A 16387-nucleotide genomic window follows, 5' to 3' on the forward strand; every position below is an offset into this window, starting at 1 on the left:
GCTTCTTACCTTTTCATTAGAAACTTAAGTGGGAAGATCCCCTTCTGTACATTATTTTGATTTTGAAACAGAGCAGCAGCTTTTCAAAAGAGAACTAGAGAAAGGGCAGTGGAGGTTTAAGATGGCCTGTGGCCACCTCTAATACTGCAGTGTAAAGACTACCTGGGTGTTTTAGACAGACCTTTCTGAATGTCAGTCTTCACAGGTCACAGCTTACGTGTAGATGAGCCGCGAGTTTCCCCTGCCAGACACTGATGGTTTTACTTTAAAGGTGATCTATTTTGGAAAGCTCGAGGCGGCAGCATCAGCTGAGAATTCACCACCGTGTATGTCTGTAACCTCTGCAGTGCTGTGCACAAAGCCAGGCGACTGTGACAGAATATTTGGAGGTTCAAAATAAATCAGACAAAAGTTGCAGGCCAGCGGCTGACTCTGTAGCCCTGGAGCAAATATTTTCAAAGTTGGGAATCTCTTGCTGAACTGGATTTGTCTCTGTAGAGAAACTGTAACCAGTGAACCTTCATGGAGGCCTCTGGACTGGTCCTTGTTCACATTCAGAGCTGTAGACTGCAACTGTGCCCCGGATGCAGACATGCTTAGAGGGATTTCTTTTTAATAGTTAAGTACAGGCATTTCAGCAGCGGCATTATTAACAGCGTCATTTTTTCTCATTTAGTTTTGTCCTCAGGGGAGACCAAACTGCTCCCGGAGGAGGGAAGAGAAGTCCAAGGTTATTTATTCATTTCAGTTGAAAAGCAAAGGCCTGGCAGTAGGTGGGGAAACCAAGCAGTTGTGAATTCTCCAGTGGGGAAAAATTGCTCCCCTAATTTGACAGTAGTAGTTTAAAGGCTCCGAGAGCCGGGCGTGATCCTGCAGTTCCCATCATGAACAGGCAGTCTTAGCACTTGCTGACTGTTTATATATGCATTTTTTTTTGGGGGGGGAGGGTTTTGGTGTTGTAACTGCTGGATATAAATCTATGTTTTCCAGGCCATACTTGGAGGAAAGGTCCCTGGATAGGCCACAGTGGACACCTGCAGTTCTGCAAGCTTGCTTCCCGGGGTCATAAGGTCACCTGTCTCTTTTGTATTTAGTTTTTAAACATTGATACTGGCCATGCAGCTAGGGGAATTGTTGAACCTCCCAGAAAATCACATGCAAGAGATAAAAAAATAAAAGTAGTGGTGTGCATTGAAAATGACAGCTCTGTTAAGCTCGGGGAAACCTTACTTGAAGTTGCCCAGGCTTTGCAATCTGTCTCTGCAGTTTCTTTAAAAAAGAAGAAAGATTAAAGAAACAAAACAAAGAAATCACTATCAGGAGATACCAAACTCTTCTCTAGAGGTCAGAGAGACTCCTAACTGGGTAGCAATGTGTATTTTTAAATACATAGTTAGGTTTTGAAAACCCATGAGAAACCCTGACTTTTCTTTTAGCAATCAATAAACTTTCTGTCTAAAAAGACACCTTTCCCTAATGCGGCAGCAGAGAATAGTCCAAGAAGATCATATGGCTACAGATCTCCCTGTTGCTGAGAGAATAGTTCATAGGCAGGTTTTGAGATTAATGTTGGTGGCATTTCCTAGCCCCCAGTGCAAGAAAGGAATAACAGGAGGGTTAGGAGAGGCAAGGGCCAAAGTCTGGGGGTTTGGGGCCATTTTGACAGCATCAGAAACTTTTCAGAGCGATGTGAAACCTGCCTTTATAAAACATACATACTTTACAACCCATCTTTTCTATCCTTCTACTTGGATTTGAAAAGACTGGTGTTTCTCAAAGCCAGGGGGTGCTGACAAGTGCTGAGGGAAGCCAGAGAAATCGGAGGTCCCAGGAGCTCATAGGTCCCAAGAGCATTCTCCTAGGGGTCTTCCTGGGAAGGCCTACAGTGGCCTGAGCAGCAAGAGTCTGGGCCCATGAGGTGCCAGCCTCCTGAATCTGACTCCAAGGTCTGAAAGTCAAAGCCTTCCACAGCCAACAAGGGCTTCCCTAAGCCCTTCTTTCCCGGATATCTTTTGTTCATTCTTCACTCCTTTTTGGTTTTCCTCACTTCACTGTTATTTCTTCTTTCATTTCTTTTCTCTTGGAAACAAACCAAAACCCCAAACTACAAAGCATCCCCTATGGCTATCAGCATGTACCACAGCCATCAGCACTGTACAAACACAGACATGGGACACCTGAAAGAGAGCCCAGCCTCTCAGGGATGGGCCTGGGAGGCCTTGAATTTTGGGTTCTCTGGGTTCTTACCTGTGTCTGTCGCTGCTTCTCTGCCCTGGAGCTCTGCAGCTTTTGTGAATTCTTCTGTATAATGATGTCAATTTTTCATTTTTCTTTTTTAAGCTTGTGAGAAACTTTTGGATGCAACCTAGTTTTAGTGGCAAAAGGAAATGGGTTCTGTGGGGGAAGGAGACTAATAAAAGGAGGAAAGGTAGGGATGTCTGGAGACATTTGCCCAGGGCCCAGCACTGGGCCTCTTTTGCCAGGGGACAAGGGCTGTTTCTGGGCTCTGGCTGAAAAGAGTGCTCTCTGGGTGCCAGGATTTCGCTGGGGGTGGTGTAGTGAGGAGGGAGGGAGGGAGGAAGGGAGGAAGGGAGGGAAGCAGAGAGATGGGCGCTGGATTTTTAAAGAGACCCCGAAATAATGGCTTCTGTAAGAGTCCAGGCATTCAAAGAGGTGTGTTCAAGGACATGAGTCCATTCGTGCCAAGGGGAATGTCTTTTATGGTAAATTAACTCCAGTTAAATTGAATATTTGTTCAAAGGGAAACTCCAGTAGTTAAAGCTGGTATTATCAGTGGCGCGTCCCCGCCCCCTCCCGCAGGATCTGGTGAGGGTGAGAAAAGGGATGCAGCTTAGCACAAAGTGATGCTTTGGGATTGTTCGTCTCTCTTTCTTTCTTTTTTTCCCTCTCTTTCTTTTAAAAGTTAAGATGAGGTTGCCTAAAATTTTTGAGAGAGAAGTATTTATTTGGATTAACCCCGACTGTCACCTCCTTTCATCTATAAAGACTGCCAACTTTATCCCAGTTTTTCAAGAAGAAATGACCGGTACAAAGGAAATTAACGTTGTCAGAACGCTAACTAGAGGATTTGCCTAGAGGGGGAGCTGGGAGGACGCACCCCGCGGCGCGTGCCCTAAAGGGTTAACTGGCCCCGGTTCTCACAGTTTCCCCGACTTTACCTGTGCTCCCAGACCACGGCCCTCCCCGCCTCCTCGCCTCCCCACCCCCTGCGCCTTTCTTCACCGGGCTCTTGGTTTACAGGGGCTGCAGCTGGTAGACTTGGCAAGCTCGCCTCATTAAGAGCGCTTTTTGAAAACGGACTGTGTTTGAGCATTTCCCTAATGAGGACAGGACGGGGTTAAAAAGTGACCATTTCATGGTTGACTTGAACCTGCCTACTTTTCTTGATGTGTCGTTGTGAAATGCTTGATGTGGGTAACTTCCACTTGGGGAAGGAAAAAGTCAATGGTTCTTTCAGGTCCGCCGGGGGAGGGCACGGTGGTCAGGAGCGCAAGGACCGGAGAAAGTTGAGGGGGAAAGTACAGGGCACTGGGTGGGAGCGGGAGGCCGCGGGGGGCCTGGAAACGCTCGGCGGGCCCCAAGCTGGGTCGACGCGGAGCCCCGGGCGCTCACTTTTCTCTCCCCATTGTCTGGGCAGCCTTTGATTCCTCCACTTCCCCACCCACCCCTAGCGGAAACCCGGAATTTGGGGGGCGGCGTGTGGGAGAGACTGCCCGCGCGGACGGGGGTGCGGGCTGGCCGCCTCCCCGATCCCGGGAATCAAGTTCATTCACTCGGCGGGGGGCGGGGCGCCGGCGGGAGCGCCCCGGAGGGCCGCAGCCGCACACGCACCCGGCGCGCTCCCGCCCAGCAGCCCGGGCGCGCCGCGGCCCCGCCCTGCCCGCACCCCCGCGGGAAGGGAGCCGCTTTCCGCCGGCGCCCCGGGCCCTGGGGGTGGGGATTGGGACGCGGCCAGCGCGGCAGGAGGAGGAGGAGGAGAAGGAGGGGGAGGAGGGGCGAGCGGTGGCGGCTGCACGGCCTTCCCGCTCCGAGCGCGGCCACGTGCACCGGGCGCCGGGGGAGGGCGGGCCGCCGCGGCGAGGCCCGGGGGACCCCGCCGCCCCTCCCCGCTCTCCCGCGCCCGCCGCGCCCCCAGCTCCGCGCCGGTCCGCTCCCACCGCGGGAGGCCAAGTTCACTCCGGCCCCCGCCTCCGCCCTCTCCCTCCACCGCCTGGGGTGCCAGAGTCTGCGCCCCAGCCCCAGCTCGGGGCGGCCTGGGTGTGAGGGAATTTTCCATTGGTTTCTTTCTCGGGCCCAGACCGGCTCAGGGCTTCTTCCTTTAGGATGTTCTCGTGGCTTGAGCGTCTGCAGCGGACAGTGAAATACCTCTCCCTGGTCGGGTTTTCAGGGGGTAGGGGGTGTACGAAGGGTGACAGAGAGAAGAGCTATTTTTGAAAAAGAAAAAGAAAAAAAAAAGTCCCAGTACTGTAGCACCGGTCTGATACCTTTAACAAATGAGGGGGAGAGAGGAGAGGGCTGGGGGAGGCGCGCGGGAGGAGGAGGAGGAAGGTGGGGGGCGGGGGGTGTGGAGAGGCTGGTGCAAAAGGAACGCGCGTTTGCAGGAGGAGGAGTAAAGCGGTGATTGTGTAATTAAATAATAAAACAATCCTTAAGTCTGATTTGGAGAGAGCTCCAGCGGGGTCCAGAGGGTGGAACCGGTGAATCTTTCAACTTGCAAGTTTTTCAAGGAAAGAAAGCTAGAGAGGGAGGGGGAAAAAGCGCCCAGAACAGAACAGAGGAGTTTGCAGCCAAGCGGGATCGATCATTTGGGATTTTTTTTCAGGAGGTCCTTCCGATCCCTTCCGCGGGCTGTGGGCAGCGGCACCGGCGGCGGCGGCCGCGCTCGGCGGGTCAGACGTGGGGCGCGGCGGGCGGGCGGCGGCGCGGCCGGGCAGGAGCGCAGCGAAGCCTTCTCCGCCCGCCCCGGAGCTCCGCGCTCGCGCCCCCTCCCTCACCCCGGCCTCTCCCTGCCCCCCTCCCCGCCCCCACCCAGCCCTCTCCGCGCGCGCCCCGCCACCCGCGCGCACTCGCTCGCGCTCCCCCTCCAGCACACACATGGTCGGCTCGCGGCAAAGTTTCGCCCGCGGTCGCCACTCCCGGATCCTGCTGCAGTGTTGGCGGCGGTAACCTTGAACTTTCCCAGCGCGGTGACACATTCTCCTCGCTCTCCCTGCCGCCCGGCCTCCTGCGCCCCCTTCCCCGCCTTTTTTAAAAAAGCATTTCACCACCCACCACCACCCCAATCCAACCCACACCGAACCCTCTCGCACCCCAATTCCACAACAACAACAACAACAACAACTGCAAAACAGAAAACAAATCTCCCAAACCGGGCGACCAGCAGCCTGCACCAGCGGCGGCTTCGGAGAGCTCGGCCGGCGCACGCGGACCGCAAGAGGGTTAAAAGTGTAGATTGGATTTCACCCCGGGAAATCTAGCACGCCGAGTGAACTTGAATCTTTGGCTATTTAAGGAGGACTGGGTTTGTTGCGAAGTTGCGGAGATCCAGCGCAGAGCCCCGTCCTGATTGATCGCGTCGCTGCGCTCAGATGACTGTAAAATGAATAGATGAAATCCTTGCTTCTCGAAGATTTTCTTGGGCATCTCCGGGAAAGTGCGTTTTAAGGCGAAGTCATGATGTATTCTCCCATCTGTCTCACTCAGGTACTTGTCTCCGTGGCTTTCTCGAGCTTCTCCTCTGGCCCCAGACGCCTTTGTTGTGTGTCCTTGCTCGCGTGCGTGCGGCAGACCCTCCACGGCTTTCCCTGACCCCCGCACAGCCAGGTCTCCCCGGGAGAAGTGGCGCGGAGTTGCGGTGGCTGTGCGGGCGGCCTGGGACTCCGGCCGCCGCGCGCGCCCTGCCCCGCGCCGAGGCGGGGAGAGCTGGCCTGGGCGGGCGAGGCTGCTGGGGCGGGCGGGGACGGGACTGGAGGCCCTGGACCCCCGAGGGGCTCCCGGGAGCCCGCTGCAGCGCTGGCGGTACCCCACTCCCCGGCCGGTGCTCGCGGGGCTTGGGAACGGCTGCGGAGGGGATCTTGGGCGAGCGGCTGAGGGTAGACTGAGCGCCCCGGGACTCTGGTGCCCGCAGTGGGCGGGTAACGCTACTAGTTCGAGGTGGTGGTCCCAGGGACCTATTCCTTTGCGTATTTGGGGACCTAAAGTCCTGTTCTGTTCTGCAGTGACTCGCACTTTGGGGTTTCAGAGATCTCACCTCAGAGGCGTTCTTTAAGCTGACAAGAGTTTAGATGGTTTTCGTGAATGCTTAGAAGTTTTAGGACATACTTATTTTATGAAAGTCAGACTTGTTCATTTGGCGAAATTTGCACATAACTCCCAAGTAATATCAGAAAAGTGAGGTTTATTTATTTTATTTTATTTTTTTTAACTTTGAAAATTGCCCTAAAACCTAAGGAAGAATGTTAGGAGGTAAAACACCGTCTTTATACCTAAAAACCAAAAACCAGTTTCTATCCCTTTTAATCAGATGGTCAAATGAAAAAGTGGTTAGACCGTGCGACTTACCTGGGCGCGCTTTTATCCTTTCATGATTGCCCAACGAACTCACCAACTGATGAATTAAATAGCCTAGTCCGGAACTGTTATTTGCAGCAGTTAATTAAGCCCTGAAAGTTGTGGGACAGTTTACTTCAACTTTCAAGAGTGAGAATCTAGATTGGTAATTGAAATTATTCTTTGACATTGTCATAAAACCGTAACAGAAATGCTTAGTTTGGTTGTTTAAGTTTTTTTTTTAATCTAATGTTATGATGATGCATTTTTATAATGAACAAATAATTAAGATTTCAATTGTATGACAATTAGAAACCATTGTGATTCAAAAGACTGCGGCATTCATACAGTGTGAATGAAGATGAAGACAATGATAAGGGGCACTCAGTGATTGGACACAGCCCCGTGGCTCTTTGGCTGACACATTTTTTATTGTTTATATTTTGTTTGGCCTCTGAGTATGATTAACTCAGATATGGCTGTTTTAAGCCAGTAAACGTGCACTTTAATTTTACAAAACTGGAAAAATAAGTTGTTAGATTATTTGTGTTTTAAAAGCTATGAATTATAGTAACCCACGAATATGATGGCATCATCTCAGGTATAACATTTCTCCTCTGGTTGTAAAAGTTACGTTTATTTATTCATCAGCAGGCTTTTCTTTTTCTTTTTTTCCCCTTTCTTTCTGGCAAACCAGGACCATTTCTATTATTTCTATATTGTGATCAAAGGAAGCAGATTGAACTAAGGTTTTCCTTTAGAAAGTGTGGCCTGGCTTGTTCTTACCTGGGAAGGACTGAATGATCCTGTGCGTCTCTGTATTTCCAACACTTGTTTCGGGGGAACTGCCAGCAGTTGCATCACATTTTCAGTGTCCCCTAAATAAGCACTGCACACTCAACAGCTGCATCTTGATTTGTGTATGTTAAAACTACTATTGCAGAATCCTGACACATGGAATGACAGGGCCATAGACGGTGCAGTCACCCAACTATCACGTTGCTATTCAAGGATACATACTTACCAACATTAATTCAGGATGATGGCTATATATTCTTTGTTATTTTGGCAGTATAAGGCTGGGTTGCTGTATTAGCACTGTTTTGGGAACTTAAGGCCTATACCAGAGGAGCTAGAGTTTTAGAATTCTCAATTAACAAGCACTTTATGACTTTGTAGGTAATTTAAGGTATTGCGAAAGTGACAGTACAGGAAAGTGTTACATTTGTATCAGATGGATAGTTTAATTTTATGTTACAAAGGCCTGATAGCTGCCTCACCTCATGACCTGTTTTTAGGCACACAGAAACAAAGTCAACCACATTGTTAATTTGCTATAAACTTTAAGAAGTACCTCAGTTTTTACATTAATGCTTTTAGGTTTTTTTATATCATGATTTAAATGATGCTTCCATTAAAGTTGATATTTAGCAATGTGGTTTGGTGTAGTATCACTACAAATCAGCATTTGTAGGTCAGTATGAGTAAAAGGAAAATTAAGAAACATCTATATTTTTAAATGTTTTATCTGCATTTAAGCCTTTAATATAATGTCCAGTTGGCATAATGATGTTTTTCTTTCATTGTCATTCCAGTTCTTTCAATTTTTTTCAGGGTTTATCATTATATAGTGATAGGTTCCAAGAGCATACAGTATTTATTCTGCCATCACTATGTTGGGCCAATTTTCCAAACTTTTCATGGAAATCATTGTTTCCCTGAAGAAAAATAAATACATGTAGATAATCTAGATTTTTTATGGGAAATTTAACTTGTCTATCTATTTTATCAGTTCAGTTCAACTTCAGAAAGTTTTACCAGGAAAAGGATCTCACTGGACATCGGTATATTTTAAGGAAAATTCTGAAAGACTGAGCTTGTCTATGTATCTTAGTACAGAGACTTTAAATGTTAAATCACTTCCATGCTTTGATTTAAAGAATAATTTTGATAATTTCGTAGTGTTACTGTGATAATCTGTTAGTTAGGATATTTGAATGCCTTGATGCTGCTTGATTTTTCTACGTGGGGACAGCTACATTCCATATTTGTGTCAGTTAAAATTATTAAGAATATATTATGATGCAAGTTTAGGAAGCACTCACACATGGGAGATGACGTTTAGAGACGGAATGCAAAAGTTTATGCGGCTTGTTGCTTATCTCCACTTGTTATCATTTTGGGACGCTATGTCTTCTCAAGTAAGTGTTCTACTTAAAGTTGAATCGGTGTGATACAGAGGCTCCAGGAGATATTAAGGCAAATTGGTGGGCTGAGAAAATTTGCCACTTCTGTTTATCAATAAAGAAAAGCTGCATTTTAAAGCAGTATTTGCCATCAGTAACAGCAAACTCAAGACAACAGTGTTTTTTTTTTTTTTTTGGTTAACTGGCTAAGACTTTCCAAATTCATCTTTCAGTTGGCATCCTCGTGGTGTGATACAACTGTTTAAAATTTAAAATTTCTTATGTGTTAGATAGTGTTTATTGATCAAAAGTTATGTTTGACGTCCACATAAGAAAATGAAATGTCACTGAACATAGTATTTAAGTATCTAAGTACTCCAGTGTTCCTGGATTGCTTAATAGCTGTTAAATGATGGTGCGCTTTACAAAGTGTGGTAAGGGTGAAAGGAGTGGGACAAAGCCCTCTCACCCATTTTCCCTACATCCTCAGGTTTTTTGTTTTCATTTACAGAAGCGCAGATCCACGTTTTAAAATCATATGAGTAAAGCACAGTAGGAGCCAGGTCATAGGAAGTGAGTTCATAAAGCACATTTAGTCCACATTTCCTTGAGCAGGCAGCCTTTCCTTTTGCATACATTTTGAGGGGAGGGGATGAACAAAGTTTTTACAGTTACAGTGGGAGCTAAGCGCATGGCATCAGAAAGTGTATGTGGATAGGGGTGTCTTCTCATGGGCTGTGGCTGCTGTAAGCAGGGCTGCCTTCCCACACAAAGAACAGATTGTGGTTTAACTCTTTCCATGGCCTCCTTTAATGTGCTCACATAGTAACTGAATTGTTCAAATCTCTGCTGGAAAGTACTGATCGGTTTAATTTCCTCCATGGCATTTGGCTATGCCTCATGCTGCGATGTAATCTGCTGCATTCTGTATTATAAAATTTGGAGTCATTCTTCGTCGGCAGTATGTCAGAACACTTGATAACCGTGTTATTGATTAGGGGAGACATGTACCTGCTCTGGGTCTGAACTGCAAACTGCTAATATGGTGTAGTCTTCTGCACTCAAATCCTGAATTTTATTCGTCAAAGGCTTTCGTGGAGCTGGAGTTCTAGGGCAGCTTCTTTGTTGGAGGGCCCTTAGTTTACTTTGATCACCTTTATTTTACGAAATTAGTCACTCTGCTGGGCTATTTACTCCATGTACTTCAGAGTAACTAACACGAACAAGCCAATTCTGGCCCAGCATAGAACCATTAGAGAAACTTATTTTGTGGTTAGGATGACAGAACAGTCAAAATGACCGGAAAAATGGTCGTGGTGGAGTTCTGCTTGGCGTCAGCGCTTGGCCTATTGCGTTCATATAGTGTGCGTGAGGGGGATGCTGTTCGGCTCCCTGAGCTCTGCTCTCTGAGCTTGCATGTCCAGCTTCACTCAAGTCAGCAGATAGGGAAATACTGACTCCATTTGGAAGTGACCTGAAATATTTGGAAATGGAGATGATCTGAAATGCCCAACTGCCCCAGCCCTTTAAAAGGCTCAGATAAGACAGGCAGGGGGAAAAAAAAAACAGAAAGCAGGGCCTCAAGGTAAACCACGTAGGACCCAGGACAGTTGGGAACAGTATGACTGAAGCACTTGTGGGCTTCTAAGCACGTGCATGTGTGTACCCGTAGTCCTGTCCCGTGTCCCGTCTGTGTGGCACATGAATTTTAGGGATTCCACAAAAGCAGTTACCGACCAGGGTGCACTCCTGGTATCGCCGTGCCACAGCATGCGGAGGAACAAAGACTGGAAAGTTGGTGCCAAGTTGCCATTTTTCATTGTTCACCTCAGATTGATTTTTAAGGGGTTTGAATAATCGCCCCTACTCATGTGATCGGTTAACAAATTAACTGACTCTGTGGGACTTCGTAGTCTGTAGAAAAGCCGCTGCAAGAACATTCATGTCATTTGTTGGCAACTTTCAAAACTATTTAAAAACGCAAGAGTGTACGAGAGATAGAGAGAGACGGTGTTCACACAGGCTGGAAGCCGGTGTTGGCGGTGCGGGGAGAGAATGCATTGCTGAGAATATGGAAACCTTGTGTTCAGAGCACCGACAGACAAGCTGTGTCCTTTGCCCACTTCCCCTCACTGTGTACCGGTTTCTCTAGTTACACACTCTTGGAGTGGTGCTGTTTCAGTGGAGGAATGTTGGACGTTTGATAAGAAAATGGATCAAGTTTAATGGCGCATGCTCCTTGTGCCACCAGCAGGCTCTTGCTGAGAGCATGCCCCAAAAGCGGGAACTGGGTGGCTTTACAGTGAGCATCTACATGCTTTGTGTTTCCGTGCCACAGGGAACAGAAATGACGGTGGCATCGCTCCTGCCTTCTAAGAAGCTCTGCTCCGCTTAAAAAAAAAAAAAAAAAATCCCACTGTGTTCCTTGTAAAATGGTACTGCATAATGCTAATTGGTCAATCAAATATTTAGATATTAAATTTGGTACTATGTACCTTCTTTTAAAGGATGTAGGTGCATGACATTGAGGTGGGAATGAGGGGGATGGGACTGGAGCGGAAATACAAAATAAAACCTTATTTTCTCTGTAAGGAGGGAGAACCAGTTTGTGAATTTTGGTGGAGAGGAGACATACTTTATTTTCTTCTTGCCCTGTTGTTTTGTTCATTTTAAATTAGAAAATAATGTATTTTTAAAAAATATCTTCTGTGTTGGATTTTATTTTATTTTATTTTTTTAGCATTAGAAATTAGACTGACTGCACGCCTCTTGTCTCCCCTGTTCTGCAGGATGAATTCCACCCGTTTATTGAGGCACTTCTTCCACATGTCCGTGCAATCGCCTATACTTGGTTCAACCTGCAGGCTCGAAAACGCAAGTACTTTAAAAAGCACGAGAAACGGATGTCAAAGGATGAAGAGAGAGCAGTCAAAGATGAGCTGCTCAGTGAAAAGCCTGAAATCAAACAGAAGTGGGCATCCAGGCTCCTGGCCAAACTGCGCAAAGATATCCGCCAGGAGTATCGGGAGGACTTCGTGCTCACCGTGACTGGCAAGAAGCACCCGTGCTGTGTCTTATCCAATCCAGACCAGAAGGGTAAGATTAGGAGGATCGACTGCCTGCGACAGGCAGACAAAGTCTGGCGTCTGGATCTAGTCATGGTGATCCTGTTCAAAGGCATCCCTTTGGAGAGTACCGATGGAGAGCGGCTCATGAAGTCCCCACACTGCACAAACCCAGCACTTTGTGTCCAGCCTCACCATATCACAGTATCAGTTAAGGAGCTTGACTTGTTTTTGGCATACTACGTGCAGGAGCAAGGTAGGAGCAGATTGTTCTTTCTTCTAGCACGGCAAACACTGCCCATACGTCTCCAGATATGGCCTCTCTGGCTTGGCCTGAGATCCTGGACGCCACCAGATGTCCTCTGTCCCCTCTAGGTACCTTGGTGTGCCCAGCTATACTCCGTGTCCACAGTCAAGTAGGAACCATGAAAAGGAACAGGGAGCTTTCCTGCCTGGATAGGCTTTGCGTTTGAAGAGAGACCCAAAAGACAAACAGCCGCATAGTAGTCTATGAAATACAGTTTCTTGCACCCCACTTTCTCTGCTAGGCTGCATTCGCCCACCATCTAAAATCGCAACTTTACTGGAAATAGTCAAAGCACTGTTTAGTAATCCCTGTATTAACTAGTCTCTTACCTAACAAGGTAGATGAACTTTGCTCGGGAGTCTAGTGGCAGTTGCACCAAAAATCAAAACAGCATTTACTATTACTAAATACCTAAGCTGGTCACTACCAAAATACATATCTGGCAGAAGTTTAGATTTATGTAATTTTTATATTTCTATGGACACTTCCTTTTGATTGTGCAGATTCGCTGTAGATTTAATGCAACACAGCTCTTGTTTAAATAATTTATAATGCTTTCCCAGAGTGACTTGGGAAAGCACTTTCTATTATTAGTTTACTTGAATGCAAATTCATAAAGCTTCCCAAGGAAGAAGTCACAGCTTTCTTTACAGAGCATCACAGAGCAAACCAGAAAGGGGACTGGTTACACTGGTTTAAAATAAATCTCGAAAGAATGCAGAGAGCGCATACCGGACCATGTTTAAAGTCCTCGATAAAGAGTGCTGGAAATGTTGCCTGGATAGTGCAACTGCCGAGTGCTGTTGCCAAGGATTTTTGAGCTAATGAGATATGTTCCTTTGTTGTTTCTGTTTCTTCTTAGTATGCTTTTCTTAAGTAGGTGAGACTTTTGACTTTGTGTTCTTCGAGTCAGTATGTCGGAGAACAGTCCACGTAGGAAGGCACCATAGAGAAAGTGGCCTGCCATGGAGAGTGGGTTGTTTCTGAACTTGGCCTGGTGGGAGGGAAGATGTCTTGTGAATAGCCAGGTGGCAGTTATCTGATGCTCATTATATAAATGCGTGATTTAAAAAAATTGAGGTACTTTATTGTCATTCAGAAATGAGATGTAAGAAAATGACTGTTATTACTCAGAACTTAGTCTAGCACTTACTGTGTGCAGTTTGTCTAGGTTTTCCCTTGACTTAGTTTTAGAGACATGCTTGAGTGTCATTTCCGAATTTTTGCTCTGATTTTAAGTAAGAGTGCTGGACATCATCATTTGAAAATGTATTTCTTAGCAAACAAAACAACCCATTTATTATTTCCCTGTATTCAGAACTAAAATTTAAGTAATAATGAGCAGGGAAATATATATTTTCAATCTTGATGTCCTAAAATAAAAGCTCATTAACACATGCCAGTTTGATTGACAGCTGTCTAAGAGGTGGCATTTTAAGGTGGGCTGCATGCATGCGTTGGACTGACTGCGTGTTGTAACTGTTGTGAAAATCACTGGTTAGAAGGAAAAGTTTTGCAAAGGGGGTCATACAGTTCGCAGAGGGGGGAGATCTGTCCTGTGTTCCCACTTTCACTCTTGATGGTTAGTTCCTAAGTGGACTTACGTGCAGATTTATCTTAGGGCAGGCAGCCAAGTCTTAGTTTTGTTGAACTGACAATAAAGACTATCCTTTGGACTTAGGAAGATAGATTGAAAAAAGAAAACAAAAAGACACAGAATGATAAATTATTTTTTGGCATGTCACTAGTGGTCATGATGATCATAAAGTTTTGAGCTGAGTCTTAGAGACAGTGTTTTCAGATAAAACATTGATACAATATGAAGACTTTTTGCTGTTTCCTCTGCGCATTCAGTCACCGGCCCTCTCTGCCACCTGCCCTTGCATCGTCTCCTCTTAACATCTGGTGGCCCGTCTTAAAAAAGTCACTTCCCACTGCTTTCGTGTTTCCTCTTTTCCAAGATGTATATCTTTTTATTTTTGAACTGCAGGTTGATTGTCATTTGCACTGTAGTTAATTAAAGAAAGAAGGCTTTCAGAGATGAGTCTGTAAACACCCCGAGTGCCTCATCTCACATCGTAACTTTTTATTTCTCCTCTAAGTACATGAAATCATGCTTACTGCACTTTAGAAATTAGATAAAGTAGAAGGGAAAACATGAAAGAAAAATTAAAACAGAAAAACAATGTTTATAACAGAATGAGCAACAAAATTACTTCCTCCCTTTCTTCCTCTCTGCTTATAAAGGACTGGGAGAAAAACATGAGGAAGAACAGAGAGAGTGCCAAAGATGGTTGCCACTGGCACCAGGCTTGGCATCAGACCCTCTTTGTTTAGCTCAGGATGCCTGTGATTTGTTAGTTGGCATCCGCATTGCAGTGTGGAGTGATGTTACAATATATTGACAATTTCCAGATCTAGAAATGTCAATAGTCCTCTTGGCTATTTACAGATCACATACTTCGCCTCTAATGGTAGAGGAAATAAAGACGGATGGATTATAAACTTCCATTGCTGACCAACTTCCCGTTGCTCTCTCCCTCTTTCTCTCTTGGTTCCGCCCACACTTCTCTCCTTTTCCTTCCTCAGCAACCTCATCTTTTCTGAAATGTGGAAAGAGTTACTGAAGCTTTGACACAAACTATAGTGCTACATCTGCATCTGATACAGTTTTGAGGGAAAATTTATATGTTTTGAAATAATTTTTGATACGTAGTTTATTAGGCTTTTGCATTACAGGGCAGTATTTTGTTCAGAGCTCAGTGTCTTTGTTACTCTGCTTCTTCCACGCATATAGCCTAGTTGACCGCAATTCAGTCCATTTTATTCTTTCTTTACATTAGTAAAGGTTCATATTAAATATTGTTATTGATAAAATTATTTGTCCCCACCTTGCCTAAAATTTGGTAACTGATTTGGGAGTAACTGTATTTAAGTCCATAAAATCATTTGGTGCTATTGATTCAGAGGCTGCGCTTCGGCTGTTTCGTTGCTACAAGAACCGCCATTTTGTTTGTGAAGTGCCAGGCGAGGGGGAAAAAAAAAGGCAGACACTGTGTTTGATGCCAATAATGGTTGCCAGTGGCACCGAGGTTGGCATCAGACCCTCTTTGTCTAGCTGCTGAATGCCTTTGATTCGTTGGTTGGCATCCGCATTGCAGTGGGCACACTGGAAAGTTTTTGACAATCCCTGAATGAAAGCTGCGGGCTCGTCTGCTGCAGCAAAGCTTGGCTAATAGAAAACCCTTCCCTTTTCCCCTCAGAGGCTTAAAAAAAGATTGTGACAGATTAAGGAAAAATAGTTCTAAAATGGGCTTCATATTCCCAAAGATAGTAAAGATGTCCAATGATTCTTGGGCAGGTGCTACCCATTCCCCATATTGTCTTTGTTATTGCATTCATCAAAACAAAGCAAAGCAAAACAGAGTGGGAACCAGCAAGCCTTGTGCAGTGCACCTTCCCAGGACACAGTGTCCTGTAAAATACAGGGTGCACTGTGACAACTGTGTGGGGACATGCCCAGGGTGGTGATGTATAAATGCACCCGTTGTGGCTGGCTGCTGCTTTCATCTACGTCCCTGTTTACTTCTGATTCAATTTCTGGTTCTCTCAGTTTCTACATCTCATTTTGTAGTTTGTTGAGAGGCCCCTACCTCTCTCCTTAGTTAGTAATGTGTATGTGAAAAGCAAGGGACCTTAATGAAGGAACTACATGTTAAAATCTGATATCTATCAGTCATCCCTGACTTATTTGGCCCCAAGATGTTGCAGAAATTTTTAACATACAATTCTGCATACTGGGGGAATGTGGGGTGGGGTTGGGGGGACAAAACAACATCCAAAAGGCTGAAATAATTTTGTTTCAAGTTTCCTAGATAGTTAGCATGACTATTGCTTCCCAGTTAACCGCCATTATCTCATTAATTAATAAGAAGTAATCCTTCCACCCAAAGGGCTTCACAGAAGGAAGTGTGGCCTATGGGAGGCCTTGAGTCGCCAGACTGTGTCCTGTCTGGAGCCAGAAGATGTGGGGATGCTGGGGAGCGGTGTGAGAGGACGTGGGGAGAAAACAAGGACTGGGCTTTTTCTGAGGCAGGGAGGGTTTTTAAAGAAAAAAAGAGGTCACAACACAAAGCTTAAAGACCTTAAGAGATACTGTCTGCTGTTATGAATTTAACAGACGAGAGCTTAAAGAAGTCCGCTTATGTGATGTTTGGACAATACTTTCTACTCTTATTAGACATGTTTTTGGAGTACGG

At 45.9% G+C, this 16387-nt stretch overlaps 1 protein-coding gene and 1 long non-coding RNA gene across 12 annotated transcripts in view; one reads left to right on the forward strand and one right to left on the reverse strand.

The window, feature by feature from the left end:
* Positions 1 to 2537, reverse strand: part of LOC129693155 (uncharacterized) — a 37203-nt gene extending 34666 nt beyond the window's left edge. For 4 of the 8 annotated variants that reach the window (XR_008722829.1, XR_008722827.1, XR_008722825.1 and 1 more), the window contains exon 1: positions 2248 to 2536. This is a non-coding gene — a long non-coding RNA (uncharacterized LOC129693155). Of the gene's footprint in view, positions 1 to 2247 lie in introns of all 8 variants that reach the window. The other 4 variants (XR_008722833.1, XR_008722834.1, XR_008722832.1 and 1 more) reach the window with 3 other exon arrangements.
* A 2561-nt stretch (positions 2538 to 5098) lies between these two features.
* Positions 5099 to 16387, forward strand: part of Nfib (nuclear factor I B) — a 217795-nt gene continuing 206506 nt past the window's right edge. For 2 of the 4 annotated variants that reach the window (XM_055629796.1, XM_055629806.1), the window contains exons 1-2: positions 5100 to 5724; positions 11546 to 12077. In XM_055629796.1, the coding sequence (XP_055485771.1) occupies positions 5695 to 5724; positions 11546 to 12077 (562 nt within the window). In that variant the 5' untranslated portion in view covers positions 5100 to 5694. Of the gene's footprint in view, positions 5725 to 11545; positions 12078 to 16387 lie in introns of all 4 variants that reach the window. The other 2 variants (XM_055629813.1, XM_055629822.1) reach the window with 2 other exon arrangements.

This window comes from Psammomys obesus, unplaced genomic scaffold (genome assembly GCF_907164565.1).
Source record: "Psammomys obesus unplaced genomic scaffold, mPsaObe1.curated_primary_1811, whole genome shotgun sequence".
NCBI lineage: Eukaryota > Metazoa > Chordata > Mammalia > Rodentia > Muridae > Psammomys > Psammomys obesus.